Genomic DNA, 22245 nt, shown 5'->3' with positions numbered 1-22245 from the left:
CTACGGAAGGGTGATGGACGAACCTAAAACACAGACGTCATAACTTCAAAACATTGCAAATAAAACCATCCTAAAAATATTATTCGAAAAGACAGAAATTATGTTCTAAAAACCAACATAATTAAAGGAAATAACCATAAATGGAATAAACTCAAAATTTTCACGCATTTCAAATACATTGGTGAAGTAATAACAAGGAATCTAAACTGAAATATCCTCGATCCAAATAAGAAAAACAAGCGCCAAAATTACCTTGGGATGTCTACAAAAATGCGTATCCATACATGAAAAACTAAAACATTACAACACAGTTATAAAACTGGAAGCAGCATATGTAGCTGATACCCTCTTCCACCTGAAAGAACAATCAAAGACTGACACACCTCACAAAATCGAAAGAGGAATTGAAAATCCTGCATAAAAAGTACCAGAAATACGGTCAGTTGCAGTTAGTACCCAACAAAGTTGTGTACAAAGTATTGGAAACCATTACTGATACTCTGTATAAGAGGACACAGGGGTTCTTCAGACACACAATGAGAACGTAGGTCTAGGGACTTATGAAACAACTGGTACAATATATACGCGAGTCAAAAATTACCACAAATGGCTGTAGATGGATCAGGGAAATGAGAGGCTCTGATGGAAAGTGATCTTACACCAGAAGACAACACACATAAGACACAACTTAAAAAATATCCAGAACATTCACATCCACTTCACACTCACAAGAAAGTACTGTAATTCACAACACGAAGAACTTCAACACCAGAAATTTCACGAATATCGAAACACACGATAAACTACTGGAATAGATGAATGCATGTTTACCTTTCTCTTTTTCCTGCTGTTTAGCCTTTTCAATTCTCAGCAGTTCCTTTTGCTTATATTCTAGAAGTGCCTTCTCCTCTTTCTTTGGATCGTATTTGATATCCTGATTGGGAACTGCCAGCAAGAATAACCTTTCCAAACTTATTATCACTCGAGCACTGTACAGACTCTCCCATGGAATCTTCAGCACAAGTTTTCCTGAAACATTAAATACAAAGTTTAGAGCTGTATAAAAGATTAAAACAGACAAATATGGAGAAATAGTAATGTATACCATTCCATATATATCCTCTAGCCTGTATAGACTGACATTCAACCAGTTCGAATAATGAACACATCCAGCTTATCGAAATTAAAAGTGTTGGCAGAACAATGTCTGCTCTTTTGCTCGGAGATATTCTCGACGTCAGTATAGTAAACTCGTGTCTTCTCGCCGTAGAGGTGCAGTTTCTTCAGACGTAATCACATTCGTATTTGAGTTGCATGTCCCATTTTAACCAGAAAACCAGCCCTCCTGGCATTCATAAATCTCTGGCAGTTGGCACACCCCCAATGCAAGTAAATTGCATGTCACGTTTTAACCGCAAAACCCCTCCTGGGATACATACATCTCTGGCGTAACGGGAATCCAACCCGACCTTCTAACGAAGGCTGTACCTACGGCTGAGTTTAGAAACTCTCTGGAACAAAAGTGAACTTGACAAAATAAGCAGCATATACGGGTTTTGAAATAGCCTACAATAAATCAGAATTATTATATATACATGCATTTGTAAAATAAATAAATAAATTTAACCTATAAAATCTGTGCCGTCTCTAAATGTTTCTACATGAATATAGTTAACACATTTACTGAAAACATAAGTGGGAATTTTAATTTTGGTGAGATATACGTATAGTTTGTTATGTTTTTAGTGCATTTTGCACCATGAAAACGATTTCAATAAACACCGATGAATATTTTATGTTATCGATCAACTAGAAGATTTTAAATAAACTTCTAAATATGTTTAATACAGTGAAACATTAGGTAATCCCAATTTTTAGTTAAATGACAGCTATTTTTGTGTCGTACTCCATGCACCTGTTAAAGCGCGTTCTGCCCACCAGACCGTTATGAATTTAATTTTCAGCTTCACTCACTGAGTTGTAAACGATACTGTTCTAAAACTATTTCAAACTGTTCCTTCAACAAAATCAATTTTGAAGTAAAAATATTTGTTACTATAGTTTTTGTTTTCGGTCCTCCAACGCCACCAAAACCTAACCCCCTCCGAAAAAATATGCCTGGGTAGGGCCTTGCCTCTAAGGACGGCAGATAATTGCGATAACCGTTACACTACAGAGGCAGGCCCTTGACGTTGGCGACGTACGCTTGTTCAAAGGAGCCTTCGACGATGCTGATAGTCGGAACTGGTATATGACGGAATTAGTCGGTCGATATTTTCTCGAATTAAACAAATCGATAAATGAGTACTGATGTACATTTAGGACAGTCGCCAATGTTGCAGATAACCTATCTGTTGTTTTCCTAGACTTTTCTTAAACGATTGCAAAGAAATTGGAAATTTATTGAACATCTCCCTTGGTAAGTTATTCCAATCCCTAACATCCCTTTCTATAAACGAATATTTTACCTTCATATTGTGAACTTTCCTACATTTAGTCACCAGTCAAACTTATTCGTCTACTGATGTCCACCACGCCGAATCTCCATTGACAGCTCGGAACATACCACTTAGACGAGCAGCTCGTCTCCTTTCTCCCAATTCTTCCAATCCCAAACTTTGCAACATTTTTGTAACTCTACTCTTTTGTCGGAAATCACCCAGAACAAATCGAGCTGTTTTTCTTTGGATTTTTCCAGTTCTTGAATCAAGTAATCCTGGTGAGGGCCCCATACACTGGAACCATACTCTAGTTTGGATCTTACCAGAGACTTATATGCCCTCTCCTTTACAACCTTACTACAAACCCTAAACACCCTCATATTCATGTGCAGAGAGGACTTTTCCTATTTGTGAAACACACAACCTGACTTTTAACCCCGTTTATCAACACACAATCGCCTAGCTGTCCATCTCACAACATTATCGAGGTCATTTTGCAGTTGCTCACAATCTAGCAATTTATTTATTACTCTGTACAGAAAAATACCATCTGCAAAAAGCCTTATCTCTGGTTCCACTTCTTTACACATATCATTGATATATACATATAAGAAAACATAAAGGTCCAATAATACTGCCTTGAGAAATTCCCCTCTGAATTATTACAGGGACAGATAAAGCTTCGCCTACTCTAATTCTCTGAGTTCTGTTTTCTAGAAACAGAGCAACCCATTCAGCCACTCTTTTGTCAAGTCCAACTGCACTCATTTTTACCAGTAGTCTCCCATGATCTACCCTATAAAATGCTTAGACAGATCAATCGCGATACAGTCCAACTGACCTCCTGAATCCAGGATATCCGCTATACCTTGCTGGAATCCTACAAATTGAGCTTCAGTGGATTAACCTTTCCTAAACCCAAACTGCCTTCTATCAAACCAGTTATTAATTTAGCAAACATGTCTTAAGTAATCAGAAAGAATGCTTTCCCAAAGTTGTATGCAATGCATGTCAAACTGACTTTTCTGTAATTTTCAGCTTTATGTCTATCACCCTTTCCTTTATACACAGGGGCTACTATAGCAACTCTCTATTCATTTGGTATAGCTCCTTCATCCAAACAATAATCAAATTACTTCAAATATGGTAGGCTACTATATCCCAACCCAATATCTTTAGTACATCCCTCGAAACCTTATCAATTCCAGCTGCTTTTCTAGTTTTCAAATTTTGTATCTTACCGTAAATGTTATTGTTGTCATAGGTAAAATTTAATACTACTTTGGCATTAGTCACCTCCTCTATCTGGATATTATCCTTGTAACCAACAATCTTTACATACTGCTGAGTGAATACTTCTGCCTTTTGAAAATCCTTGCATACACACTCCCCTTGTTCATTAATGATTCCTGGAATATCCTTCTTGGAACCTGTTTCTCCCTTAAGGTCCCTATACATACTCTTCCATTTTTCACTAAAATGTGTACGACCGCCAATTATGCTTGCCATCATGTTACCCCTTCTTTTTGCTAGTTGCTTTACGTCGCACCGACACAGATAGGTCTTATAGCGACGATGGAACAGGAAAGGTCTAGGAATGGGAAGGAATCGGCCATGGCCTTAATTAGGGTACAGCCCCAGCATTTGCCTGGTGTGAAAATGGGAAACCACGAAAAACCATCTCCAGGGCTGCCGACAGTGGGGTTCGAACTCACTATCTACCGGATGCGAGCTCACAGCTGTGCTCTCCTACCCGCACGGCCAACTCGCCCGGTATGTTACTCTTAGCTGACTTCTTTGCTAATTTCAATTTCCTAGTAAATTCCTTCAATTTCTCCTTACTTCCACAGCTTTTTCTAACTTTCCAACCTGCACCTCCTACTTAGTCTCTAGAATTTCATGTTTGTCATGTTTAACTTTTTCGTAGTTTACAAATTCTTCTTTCACCAGAATGAATACTCCCCTCCTACCATTCCTATCTCTAGGATACACCCTCCAGTTCCATGAGAAAATTTCTGCATCCATTAAATATAATATAGTGGATCTTTTCCATTCCTTACCACCTTTAAAGGTGTACCGGGCGGTACACCTCCACGCCGCTAATTTAAAAATTGCGCCAGGTGAAACTCCTCTGCTGGAGGAAGTCTGAACTTTATCTACGCTATTAATTCTCTACTTTCTCAGAAGATGTCACCACGTGGAAAATTTTGAGTTTTTGAACTGTGTCATTTTTGATGTGGTTTTGTTTCACTTGAAGTAAGAAGTGTGAACTTTCTCTTCTAGAGGACACTACTGAAGATCTACAATAGTGCAATCTAGTGCGGAGTCAAAGAACTATTTTTTTTTTGGAGAAAATTTAATTTCAAGAGTTTGTTCTTTGTTAAATTTCTTTCTGTCATTGTTTAAGTTGGCAATATTTACCCCTTTCTTCCCCTTGTTATGAATGTATCCAATCCCGAATTTCTTCTATTAATTTCTGACCAATCTGGTGTATCTTCCCCCAACTTGAATCTGTTGCGGGGTCCTACCCAATAAAGAGTTTGTGGGAGGGTGTTTTCTTTCCCCTAACGCCTAGAACTTTCCGCGAGAGGATATAAACTGCTGATTTTCGGGTCTCCGGGCCACTTCTGTTCCATCTTTCAGTGTGTTAAGTACATAGCAGGGGGCGGGAAGCGCCTCTTTCTTCGGCAGCGGTCAACAACAAGGTAATGGCCGATTAATAACTTCTTTCTTTGCTAGCTCAGCAGTTTAACTTTCGGGGCGGGTTCTAGGCCTTCCACCATGTAACTTTCCTTTAAAATGTAAAAACTACTGGTATCTATTCTATCTTTCAAACGACATATCGGGATAGAGAGTGCCTAACCCTCTCGAGCTCCCACTCACATCGTCTTGAGGTGAACTTATTTTTCTCAACCAATTCTTCCGTAATGTAATGTAAATTGTTATTAAGTCACCTCTGTAGTATGGGATTAGCCCTTGTATTAATGGCCTAGTGCCAAGTAGGTCTTAAGCAAAGTGTATTAGGAGTGCAAATTCGCCTCCTCTCAAATTGTATTTTAGAGGTCATGTATTAACTTTCTTGTCATTTAACAGACCTCAGTAGGTTGGGTATTTTACCCCTGTGTATACGTCCTTGGAGGACAGCTTAAAAGTGGAGTTCGGAGTGGCCTATGATAGGCTTGTATTTTAAGGGGAAGTTGCCCTTTATTGAAAATTGTGTCTCTGCCTCAAGGAGGCTTTTGGGTATAATTGGAAGCAAATGTTTCTGGCATGTTTGGGGGTTTTCGGCCCCTTTGTTGTATGGTGTTCATTGTAAGGTTGGGCTCCTTGCTCAAGAATTATGTTTCTGACTTTTGAAGCCCCAAATGGGGTACCTATGTAAATGTATTTCTCAATCGTGTTTCGGCTACTAAGTACCTGTTCTATTTGTTGTTACCTAATTTTGAAAAGAAAATATAACCTTGTTAAATTTTAAAATTAATTTTCACTTTAGTAGCTTGAGACCTATTCACCACCCAGCACCTTCTTTCATGCATAACTACCACAAAAACACGGTAACAAGTGGTAGCAGAGCGTGGTTGAATGGGTCTCAATTTAGCCCCTTTTGACGGCTACACATTGTTTTGATCCGAACTCTAACCATTTTCTCAGTTGCTGGAATTTTTTGACTTTTTCAAAATTGTTCTGTCATCATGCCAGGCCCTCGCGATGTTCTCCATCTTAATTATTTGCGCAAAGAGGAGTTGATCTATGAATTAAATATCAGAAATGTGCAATCTGGAGGCACGGTTGCAGTAGACACTAACAAGCTTAGAGAATCCCTTGATTTGCCCATTTCCATCCCCAATTTGGGAGAGAAAGAAATTGACGATTCTCTTTCCACGATCACGGAGAATGTTACTGGGCTAGCTTCTGTAGTTAGTTTTTTTGATGAAAATGATCCGTCTCCGAATCAAATTAAGCGTGTGCAAGGCAGGCTATATCATTTTTCGAATAGGGTTAACGATCTGTTGTCTCTAAAACTGAATGACGTTCAGAGGAAGCAAGCTAGTACGCTCCTGGAAAATATTTCCGAATTATCTAGTAAGGTCACTCAATTGTTAACTGGGGAAGTTCCTCCCAAATCTGATCAGCCCACCATAGTGAATGTAGGTAGCGAGGAAGAACCTGCTAAGGGAGAAGTAAATAGGAAAACCATCGCTGCTCAAACTATCTCTGCCCCATTGGACAACGAGTCTGAACGCCGTGCATCGTTGAGTAACATCCGTTCTGAATTAACTTCTTTGCCATTGAAACCTTTACCTACTATGTCACCCGGGTTTAGTAGCTTGCCTCATCCATTGGCAATTATGCTCAGAGGTATATCTAAGTTCTCCGTTAATACCACCAGTGACGTAATTTCATTTTTAAGATTTCTAGTGGAATTTCAGGATCATGCCCTTGTTTTTTCTCTTTCTCCATGTCAAATCTTGCAAATTATCTATCCGTATGCTATTGGTATTCTCTCTGACAAAATAGTTAGAGCCATTGCCGAGCAATCATCTATTGAGGATTTCCATGCCCATTTGCTAGCTAACTTCATCCCGGCTAGGGCCAGGTCCTCCCTTATTCAGAAGTACTATTATCGTGTACAGCGCTTGGATGAAAACTTGGCTGATTTCATACAGGACATTAAGTTTTATACTAGGGTGTTTGCCCTTCATTTTCCTGAAGATCAGATTGTACAGGCTATTGTAGAGGGAATTTCACCTCCCTATAGGTCATACTTGTGTTTCGCGGCGTGCCCGCAAACTTTCTCTGAACTTGAAGCGTTGGCCGTCTCAGCGGAAGGAGTTAGATACGCCGATTCTTTGCGTGTAGCGAAAGAACCCCCGCTTTCCTTTAGTAACACTCGGCCTCCACCTCGCCGACCAGTCAATCCCCGTAAATGTTATGCTTGCGGGTCGCCTGACCATCTGCGCAACAAGTGTCCGCTGATCAAGTCAAGCGGGACAAGGAATGGAGCCGGGTCATCACAAGGCTGTTTTAAATGTGGGGCTTTCTCACATATTGCCAAGAATTGTCCCAACTCAAATAGCACCCCCTCCTGCTCAACTTCTGGTGCAAATTCCACCTATGCCAATAATAAAAAGTGACTAGTGGCTTCGGCTGAGTCGACTAATCCATCTTCCCGAGACTCAGCCCCTAGTAAACAGGTTGTAAATGCAGAGAACGATCAGCCTTCAAATTCATCTTTTGAATGCCCTAAAGAATGTCTTAGGATTGCGGCGGATACCCCCGCACCTGTTCCTTTTCTTAAGATTGAGTTAAATAACGAGCCTATAACAGCTCTCTTAGATTCAGGCAGTGTTTGTTCGATTATTTCGGCTGAATGGTATTCTAAATTGAAATCGGTTTGTAAACTTCCTGACTATGTCTCTTCTCCTGTTCAATACGTTTCGGCTAATTCATCTCAATTAGAAATTTTAGGTTCCTTACTGGTCAAGATTCGTATTTTTAAGTTTACATGGAAAATTAAATTGTTTGTGGCCAAACAATTGTCTTGCCCCATTATATTGGGAGCTGACTTTATTTCTCACACTGGTCTTGTGCTCGATCTCCAGTCTAGGTCGTGCACATTCAAATTTGCTTCTAGTTGTAAAATACCACTATTAAAGTGTAATTCTGTGTCATGTTCTTCTATTTCGCCTACCCAGGATGAGATGTTGTTAGACCTTAGACATCTACCTGAGGAGCAGGCTGATAGTATTCGCAAACTGTGTCAGTCTTTTCCCGAGGTGTTCTCTGATACTCTTGGTGTTACTGGCCTTATTGAATACAAAATTGAGGTCACGGATTCGATTCCTGTCCGTCTTCCACCTTATAGGCTATCTCCACCTAAAATGAAGGCTCTGAAAGAAATTATCGATCAGATGTTGAAGGATGGTATTATTAGGCCCTCTAAGTCGGCGTATTCATCGCCTATTTTTCTAGTCCCGAAACCCCAAGGAGGCTTCAGGCCTGTCATTGATTACAGGGCTCTCAATCGGAAGGTGGTGTTGCAATCTGTGCCCCTTCCTGACCTTCATTCTTGTTTTTCATGGTTTCGTAAGGCCAAGTTCTTCACCATCTTGGACTTAAATCAGGCCTATAATCAAATTCCCCTTGCCGAAGAGTCTAAACACCTTACAGCGTTTGCCACGGACTGGAATTTATATGAATACAACCGCGTGCCTTTCGGGCTCCCTACGGGAGCAGCTGTGCTCACTAGGCTACTAGATAGGGTCTTCTCCGACATCAAATTCGAGTACTTATATCACTATTTAGATGATGTCGTCGTATTTTCAGAGACTTTTGAAGAACATCTAGATCATTTGCGAGAAGTTCTCGATCGCCTTCGTAAGGCTGGGTTAACTGTTAAGTTGTCCAAGGTTGCCTTTGCTAAGCCCTCTATGTCATTCCTAGGGCATATTGTGTCACCCGATGGTGTAGCAGTCGATCATTCTAGAACACAGGCCATCCGTGATTTTAAACCTCCCAAGGACATTAAAGGTATCGCCAGGTTCATTGGTATGGTGAATTTCTTCAGAAAGTTCATTCCTAACTTTGCTAATAGAGCGGCGCCCTTAAACCTTCTTCGTAGGAAAGGCATCAAATTCGAGTGGGGACCTTCTCAACAAGCCGCTTTTGAAGATCTGAAATTAGCTCTTTGTAATGCCCCTGTACTTGCTATGCCTGATTTCTCAAAGAAATTCATCGTCCAAACGGACGCGTCATCGTCAGCTGTAGCTGCAGTCCTTCTTCAAGAGACTGAACTAGGGAGGCGACCCATCGCCTATGCATCTAGGACTCTATCGGCTCAAGAAGCCAAGTATTCCATCTATGAGCTCGAAGGGTTGGCAGTCTTATTTGCCTTAGAAAAGTTCCGTCTCTATCTGGAACATGTCAAATTCGACCTGGAGACAGATAATCAAGCCTTAAGCTGGGTCTTAGGTAGGCCGCGTCGTACTGGTCGTATAGCCCGTTGGGCCATCCGTATTTCTGCCTTCCAATTTGATGTCAGGCATATCAGAGGTACCGAAAATGTTGTTGCTGATGGACTCAGCCGTATGTTTTCTAACGACGTCGAGACCCAGGAACCGATCGACAGTTCATCACCTCCCGAGTCCATACTATCTGGTGTTAATGCCATCTTAACAGATGCTCCCATGCTTTTTAGGGATATTGAGAAATACCAACGTGAAGATCCGACGCTGGCTCCGACAATGGAAACCCTTTCTTCTGGGGAACATGTCGTCCCTTATGTTCTGAGGAATGGTGTTCTATGTTGCCCTTCGAGGCATGATAAGATGATGAAGGTTGTTGTTCCAGCGGTTCTTGTACCTATGATCTTCAAGTATTATCATGAGACCCCATTAGGAGGGCATCTTGGAATCTTTAAAACCCGTGAAAAGATTCGTGAAATGTTCATCTGGAAAGGTATGGACGGTGAAATCCGTGAACTAGTAAAGGCTTGTAAATCCTGTTTGATTAGTAAACCAACCATGTCCACCAAGGTAGGCCTCTTGTCTTCGCATCAAGCATCGCGCCCCATGGAACGCCTGTATATTGATTATGTAGGACCCTTCCCCCAGTCGAAGGGAAATGCCAACAAATTCATCTTTGTATGTGTAGATGGTTTTACCAGATTTTCTTGGTTATTTCCGACTAAGCTGGCTACCGCTCAGTCTACCATTACTTGCTTAAATTCTATTTTTGCTTCTTTTGGTCCGTGCCAATATATTGTATCTGATAATGCTAAGGCTTTTACATCTAATCTTTTTCGTAAATTCTGTTTTGACTTGTCCATCTCTCATGTAACTACGTCTGCTTATTACCCTCAACCATCCCTGGCTGAACGGGTTAACCGTAATCTCAGGTCCGCACTTATTGCCTATCATCATGAAGATCATTCCAGGTGGGACACGTCCCTGCATTGGATAGCTTTTGCTTTGAATTCGGCGGTTCATGAATCTCACAAGTTTACTCCAGCTTCTTTGATGTTTAAGTTTGTTCCCAACACGCCGCTCTCTAACCTCTGGTCTCTGAGTGACATTCTGCCTGAGACAATAGATCCGGACAACATTAAAGATCTTTGGAAGAAGGCTAAAGCTAATCTTAAAGTATCTCATGAAAAGGTTAGGGAAAGGTATGATCGTGGACGGAGACCCACCCCTTTAAAAGTAGGTGACCAAGTAATGGTCAAAAATTTTGTTCCCGCGGGCAAGCTTGCCCCCAGATTCCATGGGCCATGTGTTATTCTCGATTTCCTTACGCCAGTTACGTTGTTAGTAAGCAATCCAGTCACCGAGAGGATATTTAGGGTTCACCTGTCACAGGTGAAACCAGTGTAAATTTTGTGTCAACTTGCTTCATATAATTTGAAAGGAATATGAAGGTTATATTTTTTTTTGAGTTCAACTTTTAAGGCTTTCTGCCCCTTCTATAATATTTTGGTCTTATATGTAAGCCTCGTGTAAAACCTTCCCCGATCCGTTAAACTGCCATTCTGTCCTTGCCTCGGCCATTACCACGCTCCCGTCTCCTGCTTCAATACACACTGTGGCTTGATTTGAGTAAATGCCATGGATATCTGCACGCCGCTGACCCCTCAACCTCCTCACCAAGCCTGTGCCCTTAAAAAAAACAAAGATGATGGTCCAACACAATTCTGCCGCCAAGCTTTAATGTTTCAGTGCCCCCGCAGCCGCGCGGCGCCGTGCAGCAACTGGAGCAGAGGACGGGCCCCCTCGGCCCCAGCGAGGACGACGTGTGCACGGCGAGCCGGAGATCTCCTCCCGGCCAAGGCTGATGTGCGGCGCACGACCTGCTACTTGCCCGCAGCCTGTATATGTTCACCGCGGGCGCGGCGTGCTTCAACACCTCTGCTCCCCTCATAGTGCGGGCGAGCGGTATCTCAGGGTACTTGAGGGGTCCGAGCGGCCTCCTTTGGACGCGAGCCGCAACGGCCGGTCTGGCCATCCCACTTCATCACCATCTACTACATGAACAGTTACTATAAGAGATGACTACACTTGGGAATTCAACAGCAATATTTGCTGGACATTGCAAAATTTTTCTTCACTTTTAAGTATTAAAAGTTTATCTTCAGAATTCAACTACTACAAACAGAAAGACCTTGCCTCACCTGCAACAACAAAATTTTGGAATTTCTCAAATACTTCTGCAATTTATTTTAATATCAACATCAAAACTGGGACCTTATTTTCAAACAAAAGTTTATGTTCTTCTGTGTTACCCCTTGGAGGAACTTTGGGGGGGGAGGTCTTTAAAGGGCGGTACACCTCCACGCCGCTAATTTAAAAATTGCGCCAGGTGAAACTCCTCTGCTGGAGGAAGTCTGAACTTTATCTACGCTATTAATTCTCTACTTTCTCAGAAGATGTCACCACGTGGAAAATTTTGAGTATTTGAACTGTGTCATTTTTGATGTGGTTTTGTTTCACTTGAAGTAAGAAGTGTGAACTTTCTCTTCTAGAGGACACTACTGAAGATCTACAATAGTGCAATCTAGTGCGGAGTCAAAGAACTATTTTTTTTGGAGAAAATTTAATTTCAAGAGTTTGTTCTTTGTTAAATTTCTTTCTGTCATTGTTTAAGTTGGCAATATTTACCCCTTTCTTCCCCTTGTTATGAATGTATCCAATCCCGAATTTCTTCTATTAATTTCTGACCAATCTGGTGTATCTTCCCCCAACTTGAATCTGTTGCGGGGTCCTACCCAATAAAGAGTTTGTGGGAGGGTGTTTTCTTTCCCCTAACGCCTAGAACTTTCCGCGAGAGGATATAAACTGCTGATTTTCGGGTCTCTGGGCCACTTCTGTTCCATCTTTCAGTGTGTTAAGTACATAGCAGGGGGCGGGAAGCGCCTCTTTCTTCGGCAGCGGTCAACAACAAGGTAATGGCCGATTAATAACTTCTTTCTTTGCTAGCTCAGCAGTTTAACTTTCGGGGCGGGTTCTAGGCCTTCCACCATGTAACTTTCCTTTAAAATGTAAAAACTACTGGTATCTATTCTATCTTTCAAACGACATATCGGGATAGAGAGTGCCTAACCCTCTCGAGCTCCCACTCACATCGTCTTGAGGTGAACTTATTTTTCTCAACCAATTCTTCCGTAATGTAATGTAAATTGTTATTAAGTCACCTCTGTAGTATGGGATTAGCCCTTGTATTAATGGCCTAGTGCCAAGTAGGTCTTAAGCAAAGTGTATTAGGAGTGCAAATTCGCCTCCTCTCAAATTGTATTTTAGAGGTCATGTATTAACTTTCTTGTCATTTAACAGACCTCAGTAGGTTGGGTATTTTACCCCTGTGTATACGTCCTTGGAGGACAGCTTAAAAGTGGAGTTCGGAGTGGCCTATGATAGGCTTGTATTTTAAGGGGAAGTTGCCCTTTATTGAAAATTGTGTCTCTGCCTCAAGGAGGCTTTTGGGTATAATTGGAAGCAAATGTTTCTGGCATGTTTGGGGATTTTCGGCCCCTTTGTTGTATGGTGTTCATTGTAAGGTTGGGCTCCTTGCTCAAGAATTATGTTTCTGACTTTTGAAGCCCCAAATGGGGTACCTATGTAAATGTATTTCTCAATCGTGTTTCGGCTACTAAGTACCTGTTCTATTTGTTGTTACCTAATTTTGAAAAGAAAATATAACCTTGTTAAATTTTAAAATTAATTTTCACTTTAGTAGCTTGAGACCTATTCACCACCCAGCACCTTCTTTCATGCATAACTACCACAAAAACACGGTAACAAAAGGTACAAACCTATTTTCACATTTCTCAGCAATTGCTTTAAACCCACACCAGAGTCTGTTTACATTTTTATTTACCGTATTTCACCGATCATTTTACTTACTAAAAACTCCCTCATGCCTGTTTTATCAGCCATACGGTACTGCCTAATAGTCCTAAATTTAATATCTTCCTTTCTTTCACATTTATTTTTTATTACCACAAAAACAGCCTCGTGTTCATTAATACTATCTATTACTTCGGTTTCTCTGTAGAACTCATCTGGTTTTACCAGCACCACATCCAGAATATTCTTCCCTCTAGTTGGTCCCATCACTTTCTGAATCAGGTGCCCTTCCCATATTAACTTATTATCTATTTGTTGGTCATGCTACCTGTCGTTCGCATTACCTTCCCAATCGACATTTGGTATATTATAAAATGAAATCACCCCCTACAATCACGTTTCTTTCCTTACCGTTTCTCACATGGCTGATTATTTTATCAAATAATTCTGAATGAATGTCTGAACTACCCTTTATCGGTCTGTACACTCAAATATATCTTAGAGATGAGCCTTATATCTAGAACTAGCTGATATACCCGTGCTTCGCTACGGGATTCTCAGAAAGACTTTTTTTGCTAGGGGCTTTACGTCGCACCGACACAGATACGTCTTTTGGCGACGATGGGATAGGAAAGGCCTAGGATTTGGAAGGAAGCGGCCGTGGCCTTAATTAAGGTACAGCCCCAGCATTTGCCTGGTGTGAAAATGGGAAACCACGGAAAACCATTTTCAGGGCTGCCGATAGTGGGATTCGAACCTACTAACTCCCGGATGCAAGCTCACAGCCGCCCGCCTCTACGCGCACGGCCAACTCGCCCGGTTCAGAAAGACTGACCTTCTGGTTTTCCTCACTGAAGTAAACAAAGGTCATTACAAAAACGTCAGTAGGTACTGTAAGTAGCGATGAAAAGCAATGTTATCATATAACATACTCGATCAAATGAAAAACCGCACATTTTCTCACTTTTAATGAACAGTACTACCGTTAAAAGGAGAACAATAAAACTTTGATTACCACCTGTTCAATACGGAAAAAATGAGATGGTCTCTTGCAGTACTACGTTGCCGATCTAACAGTCCAAAGTTCCAGAGCTGGAATGACCAAGCCGCAGACTGCCGTGAACACTCCTCTGCCATAATTCCCTTAAATATGCACACTACTCATTTCAAGCAGTGCCTCAGAGTAGGGACTGAAAAGCTCGAATGCTATGATGAAGCAGTGTGTTACGTACCAGTAGTATCAGAAAATTTATGAACCAGAGGAATGGCATCCTTAAGAAGAAAGTTATCTAACTCCCCAGTTACTTCCTACCAATATTCAAGTAGGCTGTTACACTCGGTACAACCGGGCGAGTTGGCCGTGTGGTTAGGGGCGCGCAGCTGTGAGCTTGCACCCGGTGGATTTGAACACCACTGTCGGCAGACCTGAAAATGGTATTCCGTGGTTTCCCATTTTCACATCAGGCAAATTCTTGGACTGCAATTAAGGCCAAGCCCTTTCCTATCCCATCGTCTCCATAAGACCTATCTGTGTCGGTGTGACGTAAGGTAAATTAAAAAGATACTCGGTACACAGCAGTAATCCTATATCGTAGATGAGTGGCGACAGAAGACACAAAGTCCACCACAACAAACAATGGTCAATGTAATGTTATTGTTGATCAGTTTTATGAGCTATATTGTAGGCCATAACATCTAGTTTTGTTTCAACTCTGTAATATTAGGACGTCTTATAAATTATTATTATAAAGTAGACTGTAGTTCCTTATTCTCCTACTTCACATACTGATTGTCATTAAATTCTGTTTACCCATGTTCTCTTGACTTGGCGCTGATACGGACTTAATAATAAAAATCCAAATTCATGAATATCTCTATGATCATAGCCGGTACGCTAACAATGCATAAGATAAAAGTGATCGGATATTTAAAACTGTATAACTTTAGTTATGTTGTATTTATCAAAAGACCCTTAAAAGCATAATATTTGAGAATTACATTTTAGGCCTTCCCCTAAACTACCATTTCATTCAGCGTGAATAAAATTAATTATGGCGTAGATTATAGCAACTTATTTCCCGACTTTTCATACCGGTTTTCATTAAGATAGGACCACTAATAACGAATAGTTGAGAATTTAATTTTAGGTTTTCCCCTAAACTACCCTTTTTCCCAATGGCCTAGATTGTAGCGACTTATTCCTCAACTTCCCGTACCAATTTTCGTTAAGGTACGATTATTAATAACAAATATTTGAGGATTAAATTTTAGGCCTTCCCCTAAACTATCATTTCACTCAGTGTGAGTAAACTTGTTTATGGCCCAGATTATAGCGAGTTATTCCCCAACTTTGTACACTGACTGACAGAGCAAATGCAACACCAAGAAGGAGTGGTCAGAACTTTATGCCAATTGCAGGGTAGAATGACGTCACTGAGGTATGCTCATGATGTGAAATGCGCCGCTGTGCTGCGCACGTAGCGAACGATAAATGGGACACGGCGTTGGCGAATGGCCCAATTCGTACCGTGATTTCTCAGCCGACAGTCATTGTAGAACGTGTTGTCGTGTGCCACAGGATACGTGTATAGCTAAGAATGCCAGGCCGCCGTCAACGGAGGCATTTCCAGCAGACAGACGACTTTACGAGGGGTATGGTGATCGGGCTGAGAAGGGCAGGTTGGTCGCTTCGTCAAATCGCAGCCGATACCCATAGGGATGTGTCCACGGTGCAGCGCCTGTGGCGAAGATGGTTGGCGCAGGGACATGTGGCACGTGCGAGGGGTCCAGGCGCAGCCCGAGTGACGTCAGCACGCGAGGATCGGCGCATCCGCCGCCAAGCGGTGGCAGCCCCGCACGCCACGTCAACCGCCATTCTTCAGCATGTGCAAGACACCCTGGCTGTTCCAATATCGACCAGAACAATTTCCCGTCGATTGGTTGAAGGAGGCCTGCACTCCCGGCGTCCGCTCAGAAGACTACCATTGACTCCACAGCATAGACGTGCACGCCTGGCATGATGCCGGGCTAGAGCGACTTGGATGAGGGAATGGCGGAACGTCGTGTTCTCCGATGAGTCACGCTTCTGTTCTGTCAGTGATAGTCACCGCAGACGAGTGTGGCGTCGGCGTGGAGAAAGGTCAAATCCGGCAGTAACTGTGGAGCGCCCTACCGCTAGACAACGCGGCATCATGGTTTGGGGCGCTATTGCGTATTGCGTATGATTCCACGTCACCTCTAGTGCGTATTCAAGGCACGTTAAATGCCCACCGCTACGTGCAGCATGTGCTGCGGCCGGTGGCACTCCCGAACCTTCAGGGGCTGCTCAATGCTCTGTTTCAGCAGGATAATGCCCGCCCACACACTGCTCGCATCTCCCAACAGGCTCTACGAGGTGTACAGATGCTTCCGTGGCCAGCGTACTCTCCGGATCTCTCACCAATCGAACACGTGTGGGATCTCATTGGACGCCGTTTGCAAACTCTGCCCCAGCCTCGTACGGACGACCAACTGTGACAAATGGTTGACAGAGAATGGAGAACCATCCCTCAGGATACCATCCGCACTCTTATTGACTCTGTACCTCGACGTGTTTCTGCGTCCATCGCCGCTCGCGGTGGTCCTACATCCTACTGAGTCGATGCCGTGCGCATTGTGTAACCTGCATATCGGTTTGAAATAAACATCAATTATTCGTCCGTGCCGTCTCTGTATTTTCCCCAACTTTCATCCCTTTCGAGCCACTCCTTCTTGGTGTTGCATTTGCTCTGTCAGTCAGTGTATACCGATTTTCATTAAGATATGGACACTAATAATTTAAATATTTGAGAATTAAATTTTAGGCCTTCCCCTAAGCTACCATGTCAGTCAGGGTGAATAAAATTACTTATGGCCTAGATTATAGCGACTTATTACCTGACTTTGTATATCGATTTTCATTAAATTCTCTTCAGCCGTTTTCTCGTGATGCGTGTACATACATACAGACAGACAGAAATTACGGAAAAGTAAACAGCGCATTTTCTCGTTACTGTGGGCACGACTGATACAGAAATACCATCCTTTTTAAATTTTGAGCAATGTACAGACAAAACTCTTATTTTATATATATATAGATTTCATGTTTGCCATGTTTAACTTTTTCGTAGTTTACAAATTCTTCTTTCCCCAGAATGAATACTCCTCTCCTACCATTCCTATCTCTACGATACACCCTCCAGTTCCGTGAGAAAATTTCTGCATCCATTAAATTATTTCTCTGCGATGATGCAACTCTTAATACAATATCTTGTAAGTATATACAGTATCTATTAAATTACATAATTCTATTCCTTTTGTTACAATATTACTACAGTTGAGCACTAACATCTGTATGTCATACCTGCTGGATTTCCTGTTCCCTGTTCCCTTATCAACGTTCCCTAGACCACCCCGTTTCCCTGAATGTACCTCCCTATAACCCTTCCAAAGAAATTTCCTAATTTTATCAGTGTCGAAGCTATTAGTTATTGAATGGGTAGACAGGAAATCTTACCTTGAAGTTTTTTGTAGGGTGGTTCCAAACGTCGGCCGGCCCCGCGGCGAAGGGGTACGTGCCTGCCTCTTACTCGGAGGCCCCGGGTTCGTTGCCCGGCCGGGTCAGGCATGTTTACCTGGATCTGAGGGCTGGTTCGAGGTCCACTCAGCCTACGTGATTAGAATTGAAGAGCCATTTGACGGTGAGATGGAGGCCCCGATCTAGAAAACCAAGAATACCTGCCGAAAGGATTCGTCGTGGTGACCACATGACACCTCATAATCTGCAGTCCTTCGGGCTGAGCAGCGGTCGCTTGGTAGGCCAAGGCCCTTCGGGGCTCTTGCGCCATGGGGTTTGGTTTTTAGTTCCAAAGTCGAGTTTTCTTGGTTGCAAAATGGTCAATCACACGGTCCTTCAATACTTGATCACTCATCAATTCCTTCGCAAGCTTTTTCTCGACAGAAAAGGTACTAAGACTGCTGAGTCTTTCATTGTTCTTGTATTACGCAAGTATGTCTTTATCCTCTTTAGAGTGCCCATACTCCTTTCCAGAAGATGAGCTCTTTTTGAGGATCTGCTAAAAAAATTAATGAAACGCTGTCAGATTATGAATGAAGAGCCTGACTGATTTTATTGTTTTGGAGCAATGGATTAGAACGAGGTTTAACTTGTGGGCATAACAGTGTAGAAATATTGTCCTTGGGCAAACTTGTTTAACGTAATGCTCAGCACCCCCATGCTTTCCTGCCATTGAAATACGACTTTATCAATCACTCCCCATTTTCGCAGAATGTCGACAATTAATTTTGATAGCCTGAAGCGGTCTTATCAATTGAAACATCATAAAAGCCTATTAATCATTCTGTGGGACCCTGTTTTGAGCAGAACCGGAATATTACACTAACTTGATCTGTTTTGATACATCTAAGGTCTCATCTGCCTGAATACCAATGAAATCACAAGAATCTAAATCTGCTTTGATTGTCTCCTGAATTATAGTAGTTTCAGACTCAATAAATTCATTCTGTTTTCACTTGATCTGCCTTTAAAGCCCGATGTGGACTGGAGTTGATTTCGAATGTACTGTTCCTGTTTCGAAAGAAGATCTAACAACTCTAGGTAATTGCCCCTGTTAATCGAGTCTTCCCCTTCAAAATGACCTCGAAATCCAAGCTCCTGTTTCCCAAGAAACATACAATGTCAACAAGTCTCTCAACAACAAGCCAATTGTGTTTCACGACTTCGTTATTTTTAACGGCTTGAATTCTTGCACCTTCAGATAAAGAATGTTCTACGCTCCCGCGCCCCAGTAAACGGAATTTCTCTTCATTCCGAATATGTTTATTTGAATGTTGACGCTTCTCTGCTTTTCTAAGAAAGGTTTTTGTAACTATTACCCTATTTAAAGTCCATTCTTTTTCACCACCAAACAAAACACTCTTATAATATAAAAGCTTCTTCCTTTCGGAATAGGCTGTTAACCATGAATATCGTGTATATAAAGAAAACTGAAATGTTCTCGCTACTTTACAGTCAAAATACTTAATGTTCAAATTAGGCATACATCTTTTGTTTTTGGCCTCCAAGATGATAACGGTTTTTCGGGTTAAAGAGTTCAAAAGACTCGTAAGTTCCCGAAGGGCCTACTTCACTCTAATGAGTTTCAACTGGATGATGTCAGTCTTGTTCTGCACAACTAACAGTCCATGTCTGAATTATCACAAATACAGCCAATAATGCATTGATTGCCTACTAATTAAGAATAACACACAATTAACAATACGGTATTTCATTGTCACCTTCGCGGGGGAGTTTCTGCACTCTCAAATAACAGACGAGGCATGCCTCTCTGGGGAGAGAGGAGCGCGGGCGGTAACCTATCTTTCGTCCGCCACCCCGCTCCAGTCGCCAAGCTGAAGGAAGGGAACAACACAAAAAGTCCTGGGTGAGACAAGTTACAGACCGCCTGCCGGTCAGAACAAGTAATCTGCTGTCGCCATCTACCGGGGCGATCAGCGAAGCACATCATCTGCTGTCATCATGTAGCACATATCAAATAGAGATTATTGTTGATTTAACGCAATAACAACAGCAGAAAAATTTGTTACGATATTTATTTTTAATCGTATTTCCTAGGGTAGGCGTTGCTTCAAATGACTCCAAGTATTTTCACCACTGAATTTTATGTACCACTGCGGTTGAAGTGAAGGCCAACTGAGCGCAGGTCCCTATCTCTTATCCACCCATTATTATCTAGAAATCTCACTCCCAGTTTCCCACATAGCCCACTCCATAGTCTCATTTCAATCCCCAATCACCTTCCAGTCAGTATCCCTCCTACACAGTATTCCACTGATAACAATCTCCGCTTCCTTAAATTTCACCCATGCTGCATTTAACAGGTTCCACACGTCCCCAACTATGTTGGTACTTATACCTGTTTGTCTTTCGTTTTAGTTTCAACGTGAAACACTACCACATTCTCCTTTCCCTCCTCCTACACTTCTACTTTCCTCGACGTCTCCCTTAAACTAATTCCTGATATATATATTCTCAAAATTTACTTCTAAGCCTAAAGCACCACCCAAAATGTATAGACGTTTTCAAGTATTATGTGACTGCCAGAAAAAATAGGCCTAAAAATATATACTATTGAAAAACTATTATAACAGTATAACTCACCTAAATGCCCATATAACGTTTTTATGGGCAAATTGAGCTCATCCAAGGCATTCTGTTTCATAATTAAATTTTGAAGTACAACATCACCTAAAAAAATTGACAATAGGTTTAAAAGTACATATTCTTTGCAGCAATTGTACAAATTCACGATAAAAATTATGTTGAGGTTTCGAGCAATATATGTTAACGTATAAAATACCGTATTATATTTATCGAAATTGTGAAGTTAACCCCAACTATCATTTGAAGCATTGCTTACCTCCCCATATGCCAATCTTGAGTTGTGACGGATCTAAATTTTCTACATAATCACCTAGAAATCTATTTAATAACGACACAAGAATATCTTCGAAAACCATATTGAAATATATTCGATTGCCAGATATACGCAGTGTATAAAAACTAAATTTATAAATATAAAAACAACAACCCACTTCTCTCCATCAAGAGAGGGTGTACCCTGTAGCAAGGAGTTACTGAGCTGAGACATTCTAGCATGGCCAGGTGGAATACCTTAACATGATTAGTTATTTAGTAGGCTATATCGTTGCCTACGAGATTTACAAGGCCGGGAAGTGGACCGATAGAAATGCGGGTCGCAAGTAGTTTTACGAACGTCCGCTAGAGGTCTCGACATCTTGCTATGCTGCTCGCGCGAAATACATTCAATTAATAGTACATGTTGGTTTCTAAAGACGTAAAAATCTACAAATAATGAAGTTAGGACCACCTAAATGTGATTTCGAGTGGTTGGATGTAAAGTAAGGCACATTTAAGTGGTATTTAGAATTACTTTAGGCGAAGTCAAGTGTGATAATTAATAAAAGTAATACATTGAAAATGACTTACCGTGATCACTGCTCGTATCACTCACATTTTTAAGATCTTCCAACTTAAAGGCTTTGTCCTGAAGTTCTTTTCCAAGTCATGAGCATCTGTAATTAATTGTATGAGCTTCATTGTCGAGTATTGGTTCTAAAAGTTTTGTAATAAGGGCTGCAGTCAGTAGGCCTACTCTCTGATCACACTCGTCACATTTGAATGCCTCAATGAACTTTGGAACAACAAAAACGTGAAGATTTTAAACTAAATTCGTATTTCCCAGATAACGTAATGAGTGACGCGCAAAATTCAACATATTTTGCAGGAAGTAAACAAAACTCTTTTGAGGGGTAGCGTAATACTCCACGATCTTTCGTCCTAATGAGGCACATTAATGGACTGTCAGTAGTGGCCGAGGATATCTGTCCCAAACGTGATTGTCAGTTGGAATTTTCTTCCGCAACTCGAACGAGATAACCACATATCATGGCCAAGGAAGAGACCTCCAGAGTGACAGGTTTTTCTGAAAAGGCATGGTGTCATTCTTAATATCAATAGCATCTAAGATAATATAAAACTACCGGGAGAGTTGGCCGTGCGGTTAGGAGCACGCAGCTGTGAGCTTGCATTGGAGAGATAGTGGGCTCGAATCCTACTGTCGGCAGCCCTAAAGATCGTTTTCCGTGGTTTTCCATTTTCACACCACGAAAATGCTGTGGCTGTACCTTAATTAAGGCCACGGCCGATTCCTTCACACTCCTAGCCCTTTCCTATCCCATCGTCGCCATAAGACTTATCTGTGTCAGTGCGACGTAAAACCAATAGCAAAAAACTTCCAGATATTTTAGGCCTATTAAAAATAGTACATCTGAAAGAATATAGAATAATCGCGAATTGATTAGTTAGCTTACCTTCGAGCGTCTCATCAAGTAGGCCTATTTCCAGA

General features: G+C 41.6%; 1 protein-coding gene across 1 annotated transcript; it reads right to left on the bottom strand.

Moving 5' to 3' along the window:
* Positions 1 to 20836, bottom strand: LOC136877287 (intermembrane lipid transfer protein VPS13A-like). The gene is made up of 4 exons (XM_068227743.1): positions 20737 to 20836; positions 20478 to 20564; positions 832 to 1029; positions 1 to 23 (listed from the first exon to the last, which is right to left on the bottom strand). The coding sequence occupies exons 1-4, from the start codon at positions 20834 to 20836 to the stop codon at positions 1 to 3; spliced, it is 408 nt and encodes a 135-aa protein (XP_068083844.1).
* Between the last annotated feature and the right edge of the window lie 1409 nt (positions 20837 to 22245).

Source organism: Anabrus simplex, chromosome 1 (assembly GCF_040414725.1).
Source record: "Anabrus simplex isolate iqAnaSimp1 chromosome 1, ASM4041472v1, whole genome shotgun sequence".
In the NCBI taxonomy this organism is placed as follows: Eukaryota; Metazoa; Arthropoda; class Insecta; order Orthoptera; family Tettigoniidae; genus Anabrus; species Anabrus simplex.
This window is presented reverse-complemented; position numbering and strand designations above follow the sequence as displayed.

Excerpts from the sequence above, each read along its gene's own strand:
- LOC136877287 (XM_068227743.1), bottom strand. The coding sequence starts at position 20,836 with ATGGTTTTCGAAGATATTCTTGTGTCGTTATTAAATAGATTTCTAGGT. Across the intron at positions 20,565-20,736 it reads CAAGATTGGCATATGGGGAG|GTGATGTTGTACTTCAAAAT; the intron begins GTAAGCAATGCT and ends CAATTTTTTTAG. Across the intron at positions 24-831 it reads ACAGCAGGAAAAAGAGAAAG|GTTCGTCCATCACCCTTCCG; the intron begins GTAAACATGCAT and ends TCTGTGTTTTAG.